The sequence below is a fragment of the Columba livia genome, chromosome 9 (assembly GCF_036013475.1).
Source record: "Columba livia isolate bColLiv1 breed racing homer chromosome 9, bColLiv1.pat.W.v2, whole genome shotgun sequence".
NCBI lineage: Eukaryota > Metazoa > Chordata > Aves > Columbiformes > Columbidae > Columba > Columba livia.
Genome location: NC_088610.1, coordinates 11282358 through 11301394, shown reverse-complemented (window position 1 = coordinate 11301394; position 19037 = coordinate 11282358). Strand labels below are relative to the sequence as shown.

The following is a 19037-nucleotide window of genomic DNA, read 5'->3' as shown; positions in this document are numbered from 1 at the left end:
CCGTAATAAATATGCCATTGTCTTTCAGTTTGCCATGGGTCAGCTTTACTGTGCACAATATGTATCCTCTGTAAAGTGTGGCTGGTGCTTCCAGGGTTTCTTGATGATTTATGATGATTTTTTCTGAGTAAAAAGTTTACCATTCTCCATTGTTCTCTTTTAGGAATATTCTTTACAGACTGGATGAAAGGACAAGCCGGTTTTCAGTATTGCTAGAGGCACGGGAGCACTGCAAACTACATCTGTCAAATGAGACCATGCAAGCAGCCTTGTCAGAGGTGCTGAACAGCATCAGTTCAGCTCAGGTTTACTTCAAAGCAGGACTTGATGTGTTTGAGTCTACCTTAGCTGGAAAGAAATGAGAGAATTCTCTGCATTCTAAGACTTTTGTTTACAACTAGCTAAACAAAAGTTGAGCTTGGACCAGAATTTCTCTGAGGATGAAACCTTTCTCAACTTTTCTTTCAGTTGGCGCTTAAAGGTACCACAATGCGCGTTTTTATAAATATAAAACAGTCTTTTGCACTGTTCACAGTATATCTCAAGTGTCTGTTTCTGAATGTAGAAAACATAATGAGAGGGAATAATACTTAAGATATGATTTTTGAAAGGACATCTGCTGTATTTTTTAATGTAAGATATATTTTTATGACTTAAGAGCTCAATCTTGCAAAATACCAAGCACATTCTGCAATATGCTGAAGACCTGGTTCTGAGACACCCCAGGTGCATAGCCAGGTGAGCTTTCCACACCTACTGTCAGAAAAATGTGATTTACTTATACTCTTGTGTTTCTTAGCTTCCTCAGTAAACTCATCTTCCTACTCCTTTCAGAGTAAACAGTTGAAGGATTTGGCATTTCTTTGGGTAACCAGCACCAGTGTTAATCAGGAAATGCACAAAACACCCTTACCAGTGCAATCCAACAGTGCTGTGGAACAAAAAATACCTCATTTCTGAGAATATGGATAAAATTTGATAATCCTGTTTCTGTAGGAAAAATACTTGTTTTCTTTAGCAATTCTTGGAGAGAAAACTTTTGTGATGATTTCAAATTATTTGAAAAGTTTGAATCAGGAATTACGCTTGTACAAAAATACTTTAAATTTTTGTGTTAAATAAAATAACTGCCTAGTCTGATAAGGCTACAGGCCTTATAAGCTTATACATTCCCAAAACAGGCTCTCCCTAAATTTCTAGAGAACAGTAAATGAAAAGACCTAAAACTTCTGGGAACATTTTTGGAGTTCCACCACCTGCTGTTCCAGGCTGGATCATTCCATCAGTAGTGCCTGGCATGTATGACCTGGATTGTTGTTAAAAAAGCACAAGCAAAACATAAATTGGTTCCCTACTGCAAAACCAGGAATTCACCTCTGAAGGCACAAGCTGATGAATCATATTGCAGGAATAAAACTCTAATCTGTTTTGGATTGGTGGAAGCCCTGTTCAAAGGCTGTATTCACACCATTACCTTGTTGACCTGAAGTAATCCTTGAATGAGAAGAACAGGAAGTTCAGTGTCCTAAACTCTAAGGGGGTAATATACACACTTGAGAATTGCAGGTCTGAATGATATAAACAGCTGAAATTGTTAAGCCCTATTGGGTTTAGAGTTTTAAAATCTCAGATGATTCTGGGATCAGAGCATAAAAAATTAATTTTATATAGATACTTAGAATTGAAATATAATTTATTTGATGGAAATATTAAATGTATTGTTACCTGTTTTGCCATGGAAACATTACAGAAACATTTCAGGTTGCAATGAAAATGGAAAAAGTATCTGCATTGATGTAAAAAAATTACCTTCAGGAAAACTTCAAAGTGCACAATTTGGTGAGAGGATGAAAGCTCATGAAACAGTACAACTTTTAAAAGTCCATGTTCACAAAGCAAGAGAGTTGTTTACAGATCTGGGTTTCTGTTTTCAAAAGTCCTTGGCAAATGGGTCTCTGCTCACAATGACCTGGGATTAGGTACACATAGCTGTGCTGTTGCTACATTTCTTTGCAAGTTATTATTATAATATGGGCAAAAGCATCCCAGGTCTGACCAGAGGTCGGTTGATTCAGTTGTACAGCTACAACTGAAGTAGGAATATGGTCAACATCAGTCAGCGTGACTGCATGAACTTAGACATGATTATCTCCTATATTTACTTGTCAACTGGTAAGCAAGAGTGTATGTTTTATCTTCTGCTGATGCTGGTACCAATTTAGTTTACTGAAGAGAGAATTTGACTCTGAAAAGTGAACAGTTTTTCTGATATTGAAATGTTTGTGCATCCCCTTGTTTCCATAGTTCTAATTATTGTGATGTTTAAATGGTTGGAATAGCCACATTTGACTTGTATGTTTATTTTGTGATAGTATTCGGGGAGTTACTGTGCACACTATATTTGAATTGTGTTTTCTAATAGGGACCACTCTTCTAACAGATCATTTAGAAACATCTTTCCTTTAGCGTGCTGACTTGTAGTGGACCCAGTGTCTATAGTCTTAAATGATACAGGGTCAGGTGCCATTAAGAGACCATAACCAGAAATTAAAACTTCCTTTAACTCTGCCAGGTGAATTTAATAACTGCTTCTTTAGTCTTAGTATGTATGTTCCACCAAAACCACTTCTGATGTGGCCAAAGTGTACTCATGCAAAATCAGTGAAATCTGTTGGGAAGATTATCCCTTTTGTATGATTTCTCAACCATGTAATTCCTCACTAAAACATTTATCTTGTTTTCTCACTAATGTCCTTCTATAACCACTTTTAAAGTAGCAGACTTCAAAGTACTACACCACAAAAAGCAGTGCTACTATAAATGCTTTTCTATACTAGAGACAATCATAATTCTTGTTGGTGAGATTAATCAGATGAGCTATTTAGAGACTTCAATGCATTGATTTTGATGTCATCTCACACTTCTAGATCTCAAGGCTTTTATTTCAGATGTTGAGATCTCATGTATAAGTGAGTGCTCAGTGATAATATTTGTACCATTATAGCTTCGGAAAAGGCACATTTGAGCCATATCCTTCCATTGATTTTTAAATACTATCTATTGACTTGAAAGAATTTATAGCAAGCTAAGGTCCTAAATACCTGATGTCTTTCTAACATAGAATTTTTGCCCAGCCAGCTGTGGAACATCTGCTAAAGGAAGGTGTTAGTAAATCGTAGTAGCTTGCCCAGATTGAATTCTTTCCTGTATTGTGTTGAACTGAATGGAGCACCCTTAAAGGCAGAAGTTATGTTTGAAAATTGCCTGAATAATACTAGAATCTGTTACCTTTTCAGAAACATCAACTGCCAGAGACAGCATAACAAATGTGTTGATTGCTAGGTAATATAGAGTCATTCTCACAGTGACCAGAAAATCCCTGCAGCTTTCAGTACTTGTACATTGAGACAGTTGATAATAAAAGGCTAATAAGATTTTATTAGTGAATATTTTAAAGAGTCTATAAAGCAGCTAAAGTACAATCAACTCAGATGAATAATAGGTACACGGGAGCTAGATTTTGAGTGCTAACCTTAAAAAAGGCAGTTAATTGTCTTTATCATCCAAAAAGAACAGTATGTGTGCGAATATGCAAACACACAAATGCCTTATAACTTCAAAACACTGTGCAAACATTTATTTACTTTTAGTGATATGCTACATCTACATAAACACAGAGATAAATAATATCTACATCAGAAGATTAGCAGACACTTTGCACTGCTTCACTTTTTAGGAAAGTGTTTAAGTCTGGAGGTGTAAAAGAAGGAACTTCAGCTGACTTCAGTTCTTGGAGCAGTAGCTGGGGAAAGATTAAATCTCTCAGGTATCACCGAAGGGACCTCTGGAGGTCATCTAGTCCAACCTCCCTGCTCAATAGGGTCTCCTAGAGCCAGTTGTCCAGTGGTGACTATGTCCAGATTTCTTTTGAATATCTTAAAGGATGGAGATTCCACAACCTCTCTGGGCAACTGTGCCAGTGCTTGGTCACCCTTGCAAAGAAGTGTTTTGTTCTTCTGTAGATACAGTTTCTCCAAATGTCTCCCTCTGCTTCTTAGTTGTTAAGTTATTGTGATTGGTCTAATTACAAGTGTTCAAAAGAGGACTATCATTCAGTGAAAACTCTTGGCCAAGGTCCGTAGGATTTCATGCTTAATATGTTGAAAAGTTCGTATAAGGAGATCTGTCCTTTAAGCCATGGACTTTATTTTAAGTTGTAGAGACTAATGTCTTTTATCTTTTGAGGTCTTTTTGTATGGTGTCTGATTTCCAGTCACAGTATTTCTATATGCATTAAGAGAGTGACTGAGAACAAAAGATGCTTTAAAAAAGGCAGGAGGGAAAAATACCCATCAACATACGCGTAGCTATGTGCTATGAATGTATCTATTTTAACCAAACTTTGGGAGCTCAGTGCAATTCTATGGCTTTTGTTGTGCAGCAAGTCAGGCAATATAATTGTGTATGTCATTCTGGCTTTAAAAGCTATTAAATACCATAAACATAGTTATGTCTGGGCCTGTACTTTCAAGGGAGCAGTTAAGAGTTTCCTCCAAAGCCTTGTGTTGCAAACTGCTCTCTGTGTTACTCAGAAGCAGGTACCTCTGACATATGTTATAGTTGCTACCTCAGGAAACAGAGTCTGGAAGATGTTCTTTCCCTTTAGCACTCTCTAAATTTTAGCAGTGTTGCCAGTCAGTCACAGAAAGGTGAATGATAGGAAACAAAGCTCATTTTAAGATGCCTGGGACCTGAATTTTGAAAACAGCCTTATACAGCACAGTGAATGTTCAAAACTCAGGTGTGTTCTGTTGGAGCTCTGAGTCTACCAAACTTGGAATAGAGGCTCCAATGTGGCAAGTTAATGTCTCAGAAATAGAGTACACAATTAGTTACCGTCTATTAAAGGTTATATTAATGGTAAAAATTACTTGTCTACCAATGCAGGGATAGGATTTCATCACCCCGGATAGTTTTTGGTGGCTTTAATCATCAGACCGTCGTCTTCTCCTCTACTACCATCTTCTCCAAGCCCCTGCATTCAGCTTCTCTCACATCCTCATGTCATGTGATGACTTTCCCCATTCCTCATGACCTTTTTCTCAGTCATTTCCACTAGTTTTCTGTCTCCCTTCTAGTTCCTTATTACTTCTTAATCTTCTCTTTAATTTGCCAGCCACCAAGTTAATCCCCCTATTTTCTCCCTGTGATATCAGTCACACGTTTTGTTCCCCATCTGGTTCTCAACTCACCTCCCTTATGTTTAGATTCTTATTCCTGGTACAGCTGACAATAATGAAGAGCTGAAAGTAATGTAAAAGTCCTGCTCAGATCCAAGCAGATAAAATGTAAGGAGACATCATCTGTTAAATTCAAAGTATTCTCTTCCGAGAATGTGTAGTGAGCAATTTTTTCAATTATAACTTGGCTGAATGGAAGCAGATTTTCTTGGGGCCTGCAAAGTATTTTTGCCTAACTTATTTCTCTCTACTGTCTAGACTGGCCAATTCCCTCAAAACTATCAGTATAGGAAGCTGTTAATCTTGAAAGTTTTGAAATAAACTGTCCAAAGTTGGATAAGAAATTATAGAGTCAGAGCTGCCTACTATCTGCCTACAAAATAAAATAAGCAGTACGTAAGCACATGATTTTTTTTCTGACCTTATGCATGCCATCCAATGCTTTCATTACATGATGTCTACACATAAAATTTATGTGTGTAAATGTCTGAGTAAGGAAAGATGGTTAGAGCAGAAACAGAACTTGGTTACTCTATTGCGGTGTTTTAAATGTTTGAGGATAATAAGGACTGAAGCCATATGCACAAACCTGTACTTGAACATGCACACTTAAACCTAGGACATGCCTAAGAATAGTGAATGCTCTTCTAGGAAGCAAAGGATTTAAGAATATTTAAAATAGACTGCATGTTTACTAAAACTATGGTGCTATCAAGTCTAACTTTTGTTTTTTCCTAATTTTAATCTCATTGCCCCTGGTTATTTCTAATATTGCTCATACACACTTGTCATAGCTGGAGAATATGTACACCTGCAGATTTAGATTTACTGGAAGATTATGCTTCCCCTCAGGCTTATGGATTTGCTCTGTTTTTTTTTCAGCAGGGTTGACTTTACCATGACTTCTTATCAGGGTACTGTTACACGTGAGTGAGGTCAGCAGAATTTTGCCACTATTTATGGGCTTTCCCAAAAGATTTGCTATCAGAATATTGTTTATTTACATTTAGTCTGTTCTCTTTAATCTCTCAACATAGATTATTACAAGCAAGAGTATATTTTTCAAAAAACAGGCAAGAGTCTCTTGGTCAATGTTAATTAAGCCACAGCAGAGAATACAAATGTTTGTGTACAAGTGATGTATTATAATCTAGTATTAACTTAATAGTTATTATAAATATTGGCACGGATTAATGCACACATTCTCTTGGGAGCTTCACAGATTGGAATTAATACAAGGACTTAATTTAAGAAAAGGCATGGAACAACTTTTTTTGCTGTCTAAATGTAGTATATGCTTACTCATCTGCCTAATCCATTTGGTTGAAAAAGATTAGGGTTTTGTTTAAGCTACTTTCCTCTGATTTAATTTTCAACAAGCCTTTGAAAATGAAGTCTTGTTCTTTATTTTTCTTTTAAATGTGTGCTGCCTTAAGTGTCTATGAAAAACTTACCATGTGTTAGTGTACCATCTTCTTGTCTGGTCATTCCTGGATTATTTGATAGAATTAAAAATGATATTTTAAAGCATGGTCTTTGGAAGGAGGTTCTTTACTGACCAGTTAATATATATATGATACTATATGCTGGGGTGGCTGCCTTTACAATGCAGTGGTATAGGTATGAAATATGATGCTTTGAGGCACTAATTTAAGAGAAAACATTTTTTTTAATAGTGTTGCAAAGACCTGCTAATTTTCCCCCATTTGAAACTCTTCTCTCCTGAGCATACTGGTGATATAGCAGTGCAATACCAAGTTCTCTTAGCACCTGCTACAAACTCTTACTACAGGTGGCATGCTAGAGGGTTGCCTGAGCCATCAGTATATTTCTACCATTTTTACTTATTGTCTCTTGTAGCCCCACTCAGCTTTTATGTAGCACAATCCTGATACTGATCTGAAGGACACCAAGGTGAGATCCATAGGTCTGACTGATGGGTTAGCTTGCTACAGAAACTGCTGTTGCTCCCTACCCTTAAAAAGTAAATAATAATTGGTAAGTGCTTCCCAAACTTGTGGTGTTTTCAGTCTGTGTACTGAGGATTCAGAAAAAGTCCTGAACAATGGGGTTTTTTTTCATGCAGTCTCATTACTTGTTCTCAACAGCTGAAACATCTTGTAGTCTATGAATCCACTGCAGGATAAAAAAGGAGATGCTCGATGTTCATACTTAAAGCAGATAAGATGAATACAAATTCTCTTTGTTTTCCATTTGCAGTTTATGCAAGTTAATATGCATCACACTCTCATCACGTATATAGTATGGTTTGGTCTTCTAAGACAAATGGAAAATGAATGTGATTCTGTATCTAGAGGAAGTATGATGAATTCAGGGAACACTTCACATTGAAGTATCTTTAACTGTTCGCATAGTATGAGAAGCAGTACAAGATACTCAGAACAGATACTTTTGGGAGTTTTAGTACAGGTCTGGAAAATAATATTCTTCTGCATAAGGCCAGATTTTAGCATTGCATTCATTCATAGCTTCATGGTAGTGCATTGTACGTCCTCATTGCTCTGCCTTTGAGGATTAATGCTCACGTGCTGTTATCAGTGATCATGATAGTGTCAATATGAACTATTATTTTTATGTCATGTTACACCTTACAAAGTTTACCTAATCAGATGGAATATACAAGTATTTCTGCCTTTTGTGTGCAAAAGAGCAGCTGTCAAGTTCTGTTATCTTTGTCAAGCTTTGACACAGAATGTGAGATGCCTGAATGATGACTGCTTCATTCCATCTGTTTCCAAATTTCTGTGTAGTAAAATCAAGTTGCCACAATTGATAGCTAGTCAATTCAGAATATTAAGTAACTAGGTTTTCTTGAACATGCAGTAATAAAAACTTGATGCGGTGATTCCTGGAAACCAATAAATATCATGTTATGTGGAAATGTGCAATGAAAGGTTGATTTTTATAACACATTATAGTATGTTGAGTCTGAATAGAACAGTTTATTTGCAAAATTAGTTTACTTTGTATCAATTTGTACTTTTATAACAAAGTGTAATAAAAAGGTAACATTGGCCATTAATATAAGTAGATTCCACATACTTCGATTAAGAAGGACATTTTACTTTTTGTGCTGTGAATATAATTCTGCAGTTTCTGAGAGTGTTTGTACAGAAGGTACTGTGGACTGGAACTCAGTAATAGACATTTTGTGAAAGTGGTGTTTTTCCATAGTTACATTTTTGCTAGAAATTAAACTGGAATATGAAGATGTGTATAATGTACATTGCACTGACTGATTTGGAATTATATTCATTTGGTTTTTGTCGGTTTTGCTTTCTTTTTTTTAATTGGTTCTGCCAGTGAGCTGTAACATATGCCTCTCAAGCTGCTGATTCAGTAGAATGGATCCCAGGGCAGTAAAACATAATGAGAAGGAGGAAGAAAAAGAATAGCTAGACAGAACTTGAGAACCTGGGGTGTGATAATTTACTGACAGGTAAATTTTGGATTATCAACTTTTTTAGGTGTTGGCATACAGAAAGCCCAGATATTCAGATAATTTGTCTTTCAGGTAGGAAGAAATTGTCCTTGTATATTTTTGAGAATCAAGAATTTGAAAAGTAGGCAGAGACTTTGGATCAAACTCAAAGTATTCAGGATGAGACTCTTATTGAAAAAAAATAAAAAAAAAAAAAGCTGCTGAACAGCCTTAATGCTGTCTGAAGAAAGAAACCAGTCAGTTCTGAAAATCTTGATATGTAAAATTCAGATGATATCAAATTCAAATGATCAGTCTTTTTCCTGTAGTTCAGAGGTCTTGAAATTATAAGGTAGTTGTTATCTCAGAAAAATACGAATTCCATGTTTTGATTATAGTATATGACAACTTGGAGGCTCTTTTGTACTTACAAGGCACTTGAGAGGTGTAATGAAATAGGTTCATTGTAAAAGAATATGTATGTCCAAAATTTATTTCCATTTTTTGTAGGGTTTTTTTGAAACTGCTTTTCTGTTCACCAGATTAAAAGGAAAAATAAAAGTGATACCTTGATAATATTTTTAATCATGGCTAGATCATTAACCTCATTTGATAAATTAGCTCCTTACAAAGTGCAGCTCTAACTAGAATATCTCATGTCGTATTGAAGACTAATTTGTGGAACATATTCCTTCAGAATATGTTTCCTTTAAGCCATGTAAACTTGTGCCATGAAAATAAAAGCCAACTGTATATCAAAAGTTTTATACGTGTATCCAGTTTTCAGTTCCTGCTGACAGATCTGTGGAAGCCATTGTTACTGAAAAACGTAATTGAAGCTAAATGTTCTTTGCCTGGGCATCAAAATCTTCTCTGGGAAACTGGGCCATTATCCTCTTTCACTAAGTATCCATCTGAGCAATTTAATAATAATAATAATAATAATAATAATAATAATAATAATAATAATAAATGTTTATTTAACATAAGTGTTCCAAGTAGTCGGGTTTGGTATAGGACAGATTTGTCTAAGAAAATGGAAATATAATGAATCCTCTCCACTGTTTTATTTAACCTTGAGATTGTTATGGCATTTCTTGCACCTGTATTTCTTAGCAAGTAGTAGCACAGAGATCCATATGGGAGTGGAATATAAAGGATCATATAATTATGAAGGCATTTGCTTTTATATGAAGCGTAGGTATGGTAACCATGCAACTGAAGTAATGGATAATTTGACGCATCACAGTGAAGTGTTCACATACAAGGCTGGTGAGCAGGATGGGAGTAGAAACAGATTCTGGCCAGTGGCAGCTGCCTGATGGGGACAACAGTGGGTTGAAGGTCCTGAGAGTGCCAGAAGTGGGCACTGGGAAAGGCAGGTGCTGGTAAGACGATTCTGTTGCACTAGGTACCAGAAAGCAGACAGTGGAGATCTGGCTCCTGCCCAAAGAACTCTGATGCCAGTTTAACCAGTTCAGGGTGAAGACCGGTAAGAGTGTTTCAGCCCAACACTGATCTGTTTAGTTTGGAAAGGGCAAGACGTGAAATAGCTAAGACTTTTATTGCTAGAAACGGTAGCAAATCCTGTCTTGGAAAGAGAAACTCAGGGCCTTGTGAGTTACTCTCTATATTCCATCAGAAGAGAATATAAAAGTGACTATGACAGTGGTGCTGTAAGCTGAATTGATTTTAAGATATTTGGTAAAAACAACTGGATCACCATTTTCTCCCTAACAGGCAAGAAGAAGAGTGGGTGATTCTAGGACTGGATAAAGTAAACTAGGTCTAAATATCTGAGTTGAAAAAGCCTTAAAGCCTTTGTTGAGTCAAATACACAAAGGCACCAAAGCAAAGATTTCTTTCAGTACAGTGACCTTGAACAGTCCACTCACCTTCTTTCTAACGAGCTTCAGTCTTTTCCTGTTCATAGTCCTCCTCTCAGCTGCAGAGGTGCTGGGCTGTATCTCAAGTGGTGTAAACCAAGATCGCTGCTTTGAGGCTGTCAGCTTACATCAAGTGAAGATCTAATCAGCTCTTTGTAGCTCAGCCTCAAAAAAATGGAAGCGCTTTCTGACATTGCTTTACTATCTTATTTCATGAGAAATCTAGTAAGGTTTGTAGGCAATGCCTCCAATTCATCTGTGAGTGTATTTGAGCTCAGGTCAGTGCTATGCCAGAGATTAATTATCCCATTGCTTAAGGGTTAGTTTTCCTGCACAAAAAAGATCATTAATTGGAACTAATACCATGCCAATATTTACTTCCTTTTAACATGTACTGTTGGTTTAATAGCAAGTATTGTACTTAAAATGGGACTTCTCCCTTAAACAGTTACCTGTTATTCCTTAAGAATAAGCTGCTTTTATACTGTATAATACAAACCAGTTTCATACAGTATCCCTTTGTGTCCGTTAGCTGTGATTAGAGAATAAGATGATGAGCACAGTGCCCCATCAGAACTGTGTGACTGTATCTTCTCCAGGAAGAAGGAAAAGTAATAGGTAGAGATGTACTATAAGAGCTGAAAATACAGAAATATAAAATTTAAAACAGTAGAAGTGTTAGAATGAAGTTAAAAAGAAGTTAGAATGAAAGTTAAAGAACTAATATCTAAAGTGATACAAAATGGGTAAATATTTTGTCAGTATTGAAGAGACAAAATGACTGAGAGATGCCTTTGCTTTGATAGTATAAACCTGTGGAGGTTGTTACAGAACACACAGGGAAAATCTTAAGGTTTTAAAACTTGTCTAATTCCAACTTACATGGATATTTGTAATTTGTAACATGAGAAGATGTGCTGCCATATAAGTAGTCAGACACTGAAATGTCTAAAGGAACTGTTACATTCCAGACTGGAATATGACATCCAGAGAAACAAGTTAAAAAATAAATTTCCATCTGCATCTACCACAAACAGGTTGACATTTGTATTTCTGTGATTTTCTTCTGAATAATGATAGAGCCCAGTGTAAGAATTCATAAAGATGAATTTGTCTGTAGCCTGGGTGACAGGCAGGTGTTTGTCAGTGTGGGACTATATATGAAAGATGGTCAAATTACCTGAGTAAGTTTCCACATATGTCATGTGTCACTGCATTTCCTAAAGTGAAGGATCACTGCGTTATCTAAAATGAAGATGCAGAACCATGATGGGAGACCTTGATATGCAGGTGTTACTTCTACACTAAACGTGAAAAATTAGCTCATACCCCCACGCATGAAGTTCACATTTTCAAATTCTAGGGGGATGACCCTATAATGAGCACTGACTGAGTTCACTTTCAGGACTGTGCCATTCATAAAGCGCTTGTCACGCTCTCCTAGCACAACATAATCAGGGCCCTGTGAGTGAATAATAGCCTTGTATTCATAGCAAGGCAATTTATTATCCTATATGTAAAATGACAACTTCATTATCATTCACTATTATAAAATAGCAGGGCAAGTAGCAGTTGAAATGAAAAGGCAGCTTTTTAAATAATTCTTTTCACAGTATGAAAATCCAATACATAAATTCACGGCATGTAACATTTTTATTAATCTATGAAGAATTTAACTTGATGTTCCATGGCATACCTCACTGAGACTTCTTCATTACATTTAGAAGAAAAATTTGTAGTGATTGGCTGTAGCATTATGTGGTTTTTTTCCAACCAGCTGTGCACCTCCTACTGTGCATTTGTAGACTGGCAGAATTCTGCCTCAGTTACTTTGTTGGCGATCCAAGGAATTGCCTCTATGCTGTGCAATTTGATGCAGCTTTGTAAACCGACTGCAGATACTTAGTTCTGGTCACAATCGAATGCTAAATATTGGGGAGATTATAGGTCTTCTCATTGTTTTTGCTGTTGTTTCCATGAGGCCTTCACCACCCATATGCAATAAGCAACAGTTCATTTAGCTCCTGCTGGTAATACTGCCTTTTCAGAATAAGAACAACTCTTTCTTGTCAGAATAATTATATTTACCAAACTTTTCTGTCATCTATTAGTATTTCTGAGAAAACAACCTTTTCAGAATACATTAATTTGCTTCAAATCAGGTGTGTTGATGCCCATAATTTTATAAATCCAGAATAAATTAAAATGAATTATCAACCATGATAAGTAACTAATTAAGTAGACATAAAACAGATGACATAATAACATGTGATCCAGTTGTGGGTTTGAAGATCCTTCACAGTAGGGCACGGTTGGCATCATTAACTGTAACTGGGAAGGAGAGCAAAATTTGTTGGAGACAGAAACCATGAACCATCAGATGTACAGGAAGGACTGAACAGCATGAAGGTGAAAGGGCTGATACAACTCTTTTTCTTTCTTCTTTCTTTTTCAGAAAATATGTTACGTTAGAAACTTTTCTGCTCTCTTCCCAGATATCTTTCAGACTTATGGCCAGGCCTCAGCCAGCACAATTCAAGGATCTGTAATGTGTCCCTTCTGATGGATTACATTACAAGCTTGTTATTAATTTAATCAAATCTTATAAGTGGGTGCACTGGTTACTGCTGCAATGCAATTCTTTTTGAAAAATGTCTGTCACAGAAGGTGTTTACATTCCGATACTGTTAGGACTCAATAATGAGTAATCCATATCATGAAGGCTAAGTAAATTATACTCAACCAGTAAATAGATTTTTTGGGGGCTGAGGGGCAGGGAGGAAGACTCTTGTCAATCTTATATAAAAATAAATTGCCATGTTGTATGAGCACTTCAGGGTCTCTGAGCTGGTCAATGTCACAACACAGGTGTGACCTAGAGAGTTTTTCTGTTTTCCTCTTTTATAGATAGTGGGACTGAGCTGAAGGGAGTTTACAAAGATTGAGGAAGGCAGCATTACCTGGGACCTCCTGTATTCCAGCAGAGAAATGTAACTGCTGGACCGTCCTTCTTAAGCCTTCGTCAAAGACATGAGATTTTTGCCAAGATGAATTTCTCTAGTCAGAGAACAGTTATATACTTTTTTTTTTTTTTTTTCCAAGAGGATGTACAAAGATTTAAGAATTCTCTCCCTGACCAATCGTATGACACTTTGGATAAATCTTTATATGCAATAATACTCAAGGACCTAAGTAATACATCATCTTTGATCTGACCAGACATAAATCATTTATTCATGATATATCATTCATAACTTGATTCATTGACTCATCTTCAGACAAGACAAGGTCAGTAGAAAAAAATGATTAAGCGTTTTGCCTGCAGGAAAAAGAAGCTTAAACAACAAATTCATCTTCACATCTGACCTCATGAAACTTGACAGAGAAGATTTTAAATATAGAAATAGACTTTAAAAGCCTACTTTTACTCCCAATTACACTAGTTTAAATCCACAGTCACTCCACTGACTGTAGAGGAAATGGGAAAAGCCTGTACAAGTCAGTGGGATCATACTATCAGGGAAGAACTTGACTCTGAAAGAGGGGACTTGGACATTTAAAGCTGAAGATAATGTGCCTGAATATTTTATTGGATCAAAGATGGCAAGTCAGACTCTGTACCCAGTCATATCATTATAAATCTGGCCAGATGACTTGAAATTTCAAAGTAGTCTGAGCCTTCTGGCAAGCTGAACTAAACAGCCTCCTTGATTTACAGTTAATGTTTTTGCCTGTGTTACTATTGGGAATTTCATTTCAATAGACCTGCTCCCTGTGGAGTGTCCTTGAGAGCAGCATCTTTAGAACAGGTTACTGTTTTGTTAAATAACGGAAGACGCAAGAGTATGTCAGTTGCCTGCAGTGTATCCATGGTCCTAGCATTCTAATGTTTGCCAAGCCTTTGCCCATAGAAGAGAGCAAAATCTTTCTCATCTTCCTTCTTCCTTCTAGTGCAGCACTGGTAACATCTGTTGTGGAATAGTTGTTTTAAGAGACAATCATGCGGGAAGAAATCCCATCAGAGTTCCAGACCCGAGCGGACGGAGGAAGAAATGCAGCCGACTCAATATGAGTGATAAAGCATACTTCAACTTTATTGCCCGAGATAGCATGCATTTATACCAAATACCATAATTATGCATACTTGTCTCTATCTAATAGGCTAAGCACTAAAAGGTTACATTTACTTACTCCACCTACTTGGGTTTAGCTAGCTATGCGCATCCCGCATTCTTCTGACTCTTATCTCTTCAAGGATATCCTGACCCTGCCTTAGTTAGTACTTTTCCGTTCCCCCCTTTCCCACGGCCTAATAGACAAGCTAACTAAGGCCTACTTATGTCAACTAAAATGGGCTCTGCTCGTACAGTTGCTTGGTGGACTCATGTCCGTGCTCCTTGAGCCAATCCCCGACACAATCATACCACACTTCAAATAAGGTAAGGCAGATTCTTCAAACTAATTTAAAATTGTCCGTGTGCTTAAGTGTCCAGAGGGCACAGTAATATTCAAACAAGCATCTACACATTTATGCTAAAATTAAGGAAACTAAAGCAAAGTGTCAAAATTGAATTTGATTCCATTTGGAAGAACTCTCAACCTCTTTGCAATTCTCAGAGTGATTGAATGCCTTTATCAACAAGTGAAACTGATAGAAATGAAGGGTGATAACACATTGTACCCACTGGAATTCTATTTGTTTTTAAGAAAGAGAGATTGAAATATATAATTGTGAAAATACCTGCAATAAGCATTTTGTCTCGATGAAGCTGAAATAGGAAATAGGAAAAGACAATAATACATAAGTAAAGAAACAGACTTTAAGATAGTTGAGGGGGGTTTGTTTGCAGAGGGATTGGGGGGCTGGGTACTTTCATTTTGGCTGTTGGATTAGAGAGTAGCTACCAAATGTTACAATTAAGAGTGTGACCCGGAGGGTCCTTGAGCTCTACATTTCCCCTACATATCACTCTTAAAACCTATGCTAAATAACCTAGCACTGATTTCACATCTCCAGTGTTCAGTAGCCATTAAAATTTCTCATTTCTTTGTTCTGTGATTGTGCTTTAGGCAGTAGCATAAAACAGAAATATATCAGCTCAAGGCATGTAATGGTATTTTCTTGTATCACAGTTCTCATGCGGAATACCAGCTGTATTATTTAATATGAATAAACAATTTATTCAAATTAATAAATTTAAAGGTAAATTCAACGTAAGTAGCTAAGCAACACCCACAATAAAATGAAAGAATAGAGCATGACTAAAGCAAGGATTCAGAGTCCACTCTTACTGTAACCTGTTTACTTTGTGAACTTGCAGCAGCAGGTCGTTAATAAATAATCACTCAGAATGCTCATAATGTGTCCAAACCTAGGCAAATAACCATAATGGTGTGGTTTGGTTTGTTTTCTTTTTGAAACTAGAAAGAATTTAACTTCTTGTGATATGGCTAATGTGATAGCCTCTTCAAAGTTTCCAAAGACTGCAATGTAGTAATTCACTCTAGGAAATGATTCCAGCCAAGGCAGCAATGATCAAACTTCATGTGGATGAACTGTGCAAAATTCCAGTGTATCAATGTGAGTTGTTGTTCAAATGGAAGAGGAGAACACAGGTAGGGACCCTATCCAGCCCTTCGGGGCTGGGCCAAGAGGGGTTCAGAGCCAGTTCTAGAGAGAAACTGGGAAACAAACCAGAACTGAATTGGAAAGGTGGATTCCTTCACCCTACCAATCATGATTACCTATACACATAATGACCCTAAAGGAAGAGGAGAGCAGTGGCTGCCAGTGCCAACATGATGACTTAGCAATTCCTTAAGAAAGTGGGATGGGAGGATAACACACTGATTTTGCAGCAGAAAAAATTAGCCAGAAGGATTCTCTCTGAAAAAGAAAGGACTTTCTCTGAAGCTTTTAGATTTAGATTTGAATACTGTATCTCATCCTGTGTAACTGTCACTTTTTATAGAACCTAAATTATCCTGAAGTCTGCTCTATTTTAAGCAAGAGAGACATAATCATTTGCTCTAAGCTAGCCTGCTTCTTTTCTTTGTAACTCCTTATGCATAGATTTCCATTCTGGTGTCACTTAAACTCCTGCAGAAGATTCCTAATTGCTTTCAAGGACATTGTGGCTTTACACTTTTCTGATGGCTCCTTCCATTATTGCTTTTCTGTTTCTCACCCATTCAAATGAAGTGTTACACTGATATTGTTAAACAGTTTGAGTTAAATTCCAGATAAAACTCCACTGTTTTTGGCTGAATAAAACATTTCTGTAATATTGTCCAGTTAAACTTCACTGTTGTCTCATGATTAATTTCTCCAGCATAAAGCCTTTCCTTGTGCTATTCTTCTTGTCAATGCCTGAAAATATGTTGGTGAACTGGTGCTGAATTACCTTAGCAAATGTGTTTCTACATTCCAGTTTGTTCCTATTTTACCCATTGTAAGATATCCCTATTGCTCACTTTCTTCTTGCTGTAAAAAGTGCATGAAGTCACTCTCTTGCTTAGTTAATTAGCTCTATTTTACAACACTAAAATTTAGACCAAAGCCCTGTTTGCTTAAAACTGAAGACATTACACTTCCTGAAAAACTACCAATATACTACACTTTAACTTGATATCTTTTCTTATTTAGAGTCACTCAGCTATGTATTTACTTTATTTTTAAAAAGACACCAGATTGAACAAATTGCTGGGCTACTAACCTTAGTCCAGAGATGCATAATGATTCCTATTCAAGCCTTTTCAACCATATTAGGTGCATAGAGGAAAGCAGTTTCACAGGTCAATATTAAATTTATAGAATCCCAGAATTAAGCACATCTATATATTAATAACAATAACAAAAAAAGCTATTAACACACTTTTTCATATTGCATTTTTTTAATTACTAAAACCATGGTGTAAAGATAGGAATATATCATTCAGCATGTCTGGCCGTGTTTCCCAATTGCTGTTAAGAACAAAAACTATTAATACTGGAACATGGTGCTCAACAGATAAGGTCAAATTCATTCTGCAGCTATAGTGACATTATAATTAATGAGAGAACTGTATATGGCAAGAAAGGAGAATATTGACCCATTAATACGCATTTGAAAATCAAAGACCATTTATCTCCTGGTAATTCTAGCATGTGTTCAATGTTACATGATTTTTTCCTTTTAAATGAAGGACAGAAAAGCCATTTAAAAACTAAAAGTGGCTGAATCTATAAATGATACCTTAAAGTTTGAAACCTGTGCAGCATTATGTCGAAGCAGAACAGGAAGAGCACAGAGGGACAATATCTGGCGCAGCTGGAAGGCCACCAAGATATTTTCTGGCTTTCAGGTTGGGTAAGTGCTTTATCATATGCACTAAGTGTCACTGTTCCATTATAGATATGAGGAAATTAAGCATAAATCCAATGCCTGGACTCATTCATGAGAACTCAGAAAAAAAGTCAAGATCTCAAGTCCACCTTTGTATTCACTAGAAAACAGTGCTTTTCTGTGTGCCACAGGGTGGCCTGCGCAACAGAGAGAAACTTCTTAAATCAGCAGGAAGGTGCCTGCTGCATTCTGCCAGCAAGGGCAGCGTGGCATGAATGCCACCCCAGAGGTCCATCTCAAGTGGGTGTCAAATTGGGGGAACCACAGATTGCCAACGCCACTGCCTAGCAGGGTAGCATGGAAATCCACAGTGTCATATGCAAAGAGACGAGGAAAGTAACAAAGCAAACAGTGGTGCCCTAAAACTACTTATGATCCTGTTCAAATGTGGGAATATCACAATTTTTGTTGCTGTGGTTCTTCCATAGGGAAAATATTATATTTTTGCTGTGCTGAGTTTCCTCTGTTGTGCTTGCCATGGTTGTATTTCTGTACCTTTATCCTGAAGATAAAAATATTAACTCTTAGAATTGTTTACTGTTTACATGACATAAATGTTTGGGTTTTACATTTATTTCTAATTGACTATTTGTTTTGACATGCAGTTAACCCAAAAGTGAGCTCATCTCAGTCACTACAAAGAGTCTGGAAACCCTTTTCTATATAATTTATGATCTTTTTTCATTAATGTGTAATATTTTTCAACATTTCTTCAAAAAAGCTAATAGACTTAGATCCATTATGTGGTTATACCAAATAAAATAAAGTCGTCTTTGTCTACTTCAGAGATTTTCTCTTATGTTTGCTGTTAGTGTTCCCTGTGGTAAGTTCAATGAAAGTAACAGTATCTCCATCTGTCTTTTTTTTAAGGATCGTTCTGTACAATATCTGACTCAAATATCTAACTCAAATAAGTCTTTCATGTTACACCAGCAAAAATAATAACAGACAACTAAAATCCTTGTAAATGTCTTCTGCTAGAGCCATATTGCAATTCTTGGGGGAAGAATGGTTGTCATTTTCTAACGGTGTTTCTTTGTTGATAAGGTTTAAGAACGAGATGTTTTTTATTGGAAAGTAATCA

The 19037-nt window shown here is 36.6% G+C and overlaps 1 protein-coding gene across 9 annotated transcripts in view; it reads left to right on the top strand.

The window, feature by feature from the left end:
- The window catches only part of NAALADL2 (N-acetylated alpha-linked acidic dipeptidase like 2), a 455965-nt gene extending 437225 nt beyond the window's left edge, over positions 1-18740 (top strand). For all 9 annotated transcript variants that reach the window (XM_065073810.1, XM_065073811.1, XM_065073809.1 and 6 more), the window contains one exon: positions 164-18740. In XM_065073810.1, coding sequence (XP_064929882.1) covers positions 164-362 — 199 coding nt within the window. In that variant the 3' untranslated portion in view covers positions 363-18740. The remainder of the gene's footprint in view (positions 1-163) is intronic.
- Positions 18741-19037: the final 297 nt, after the last annotated feature.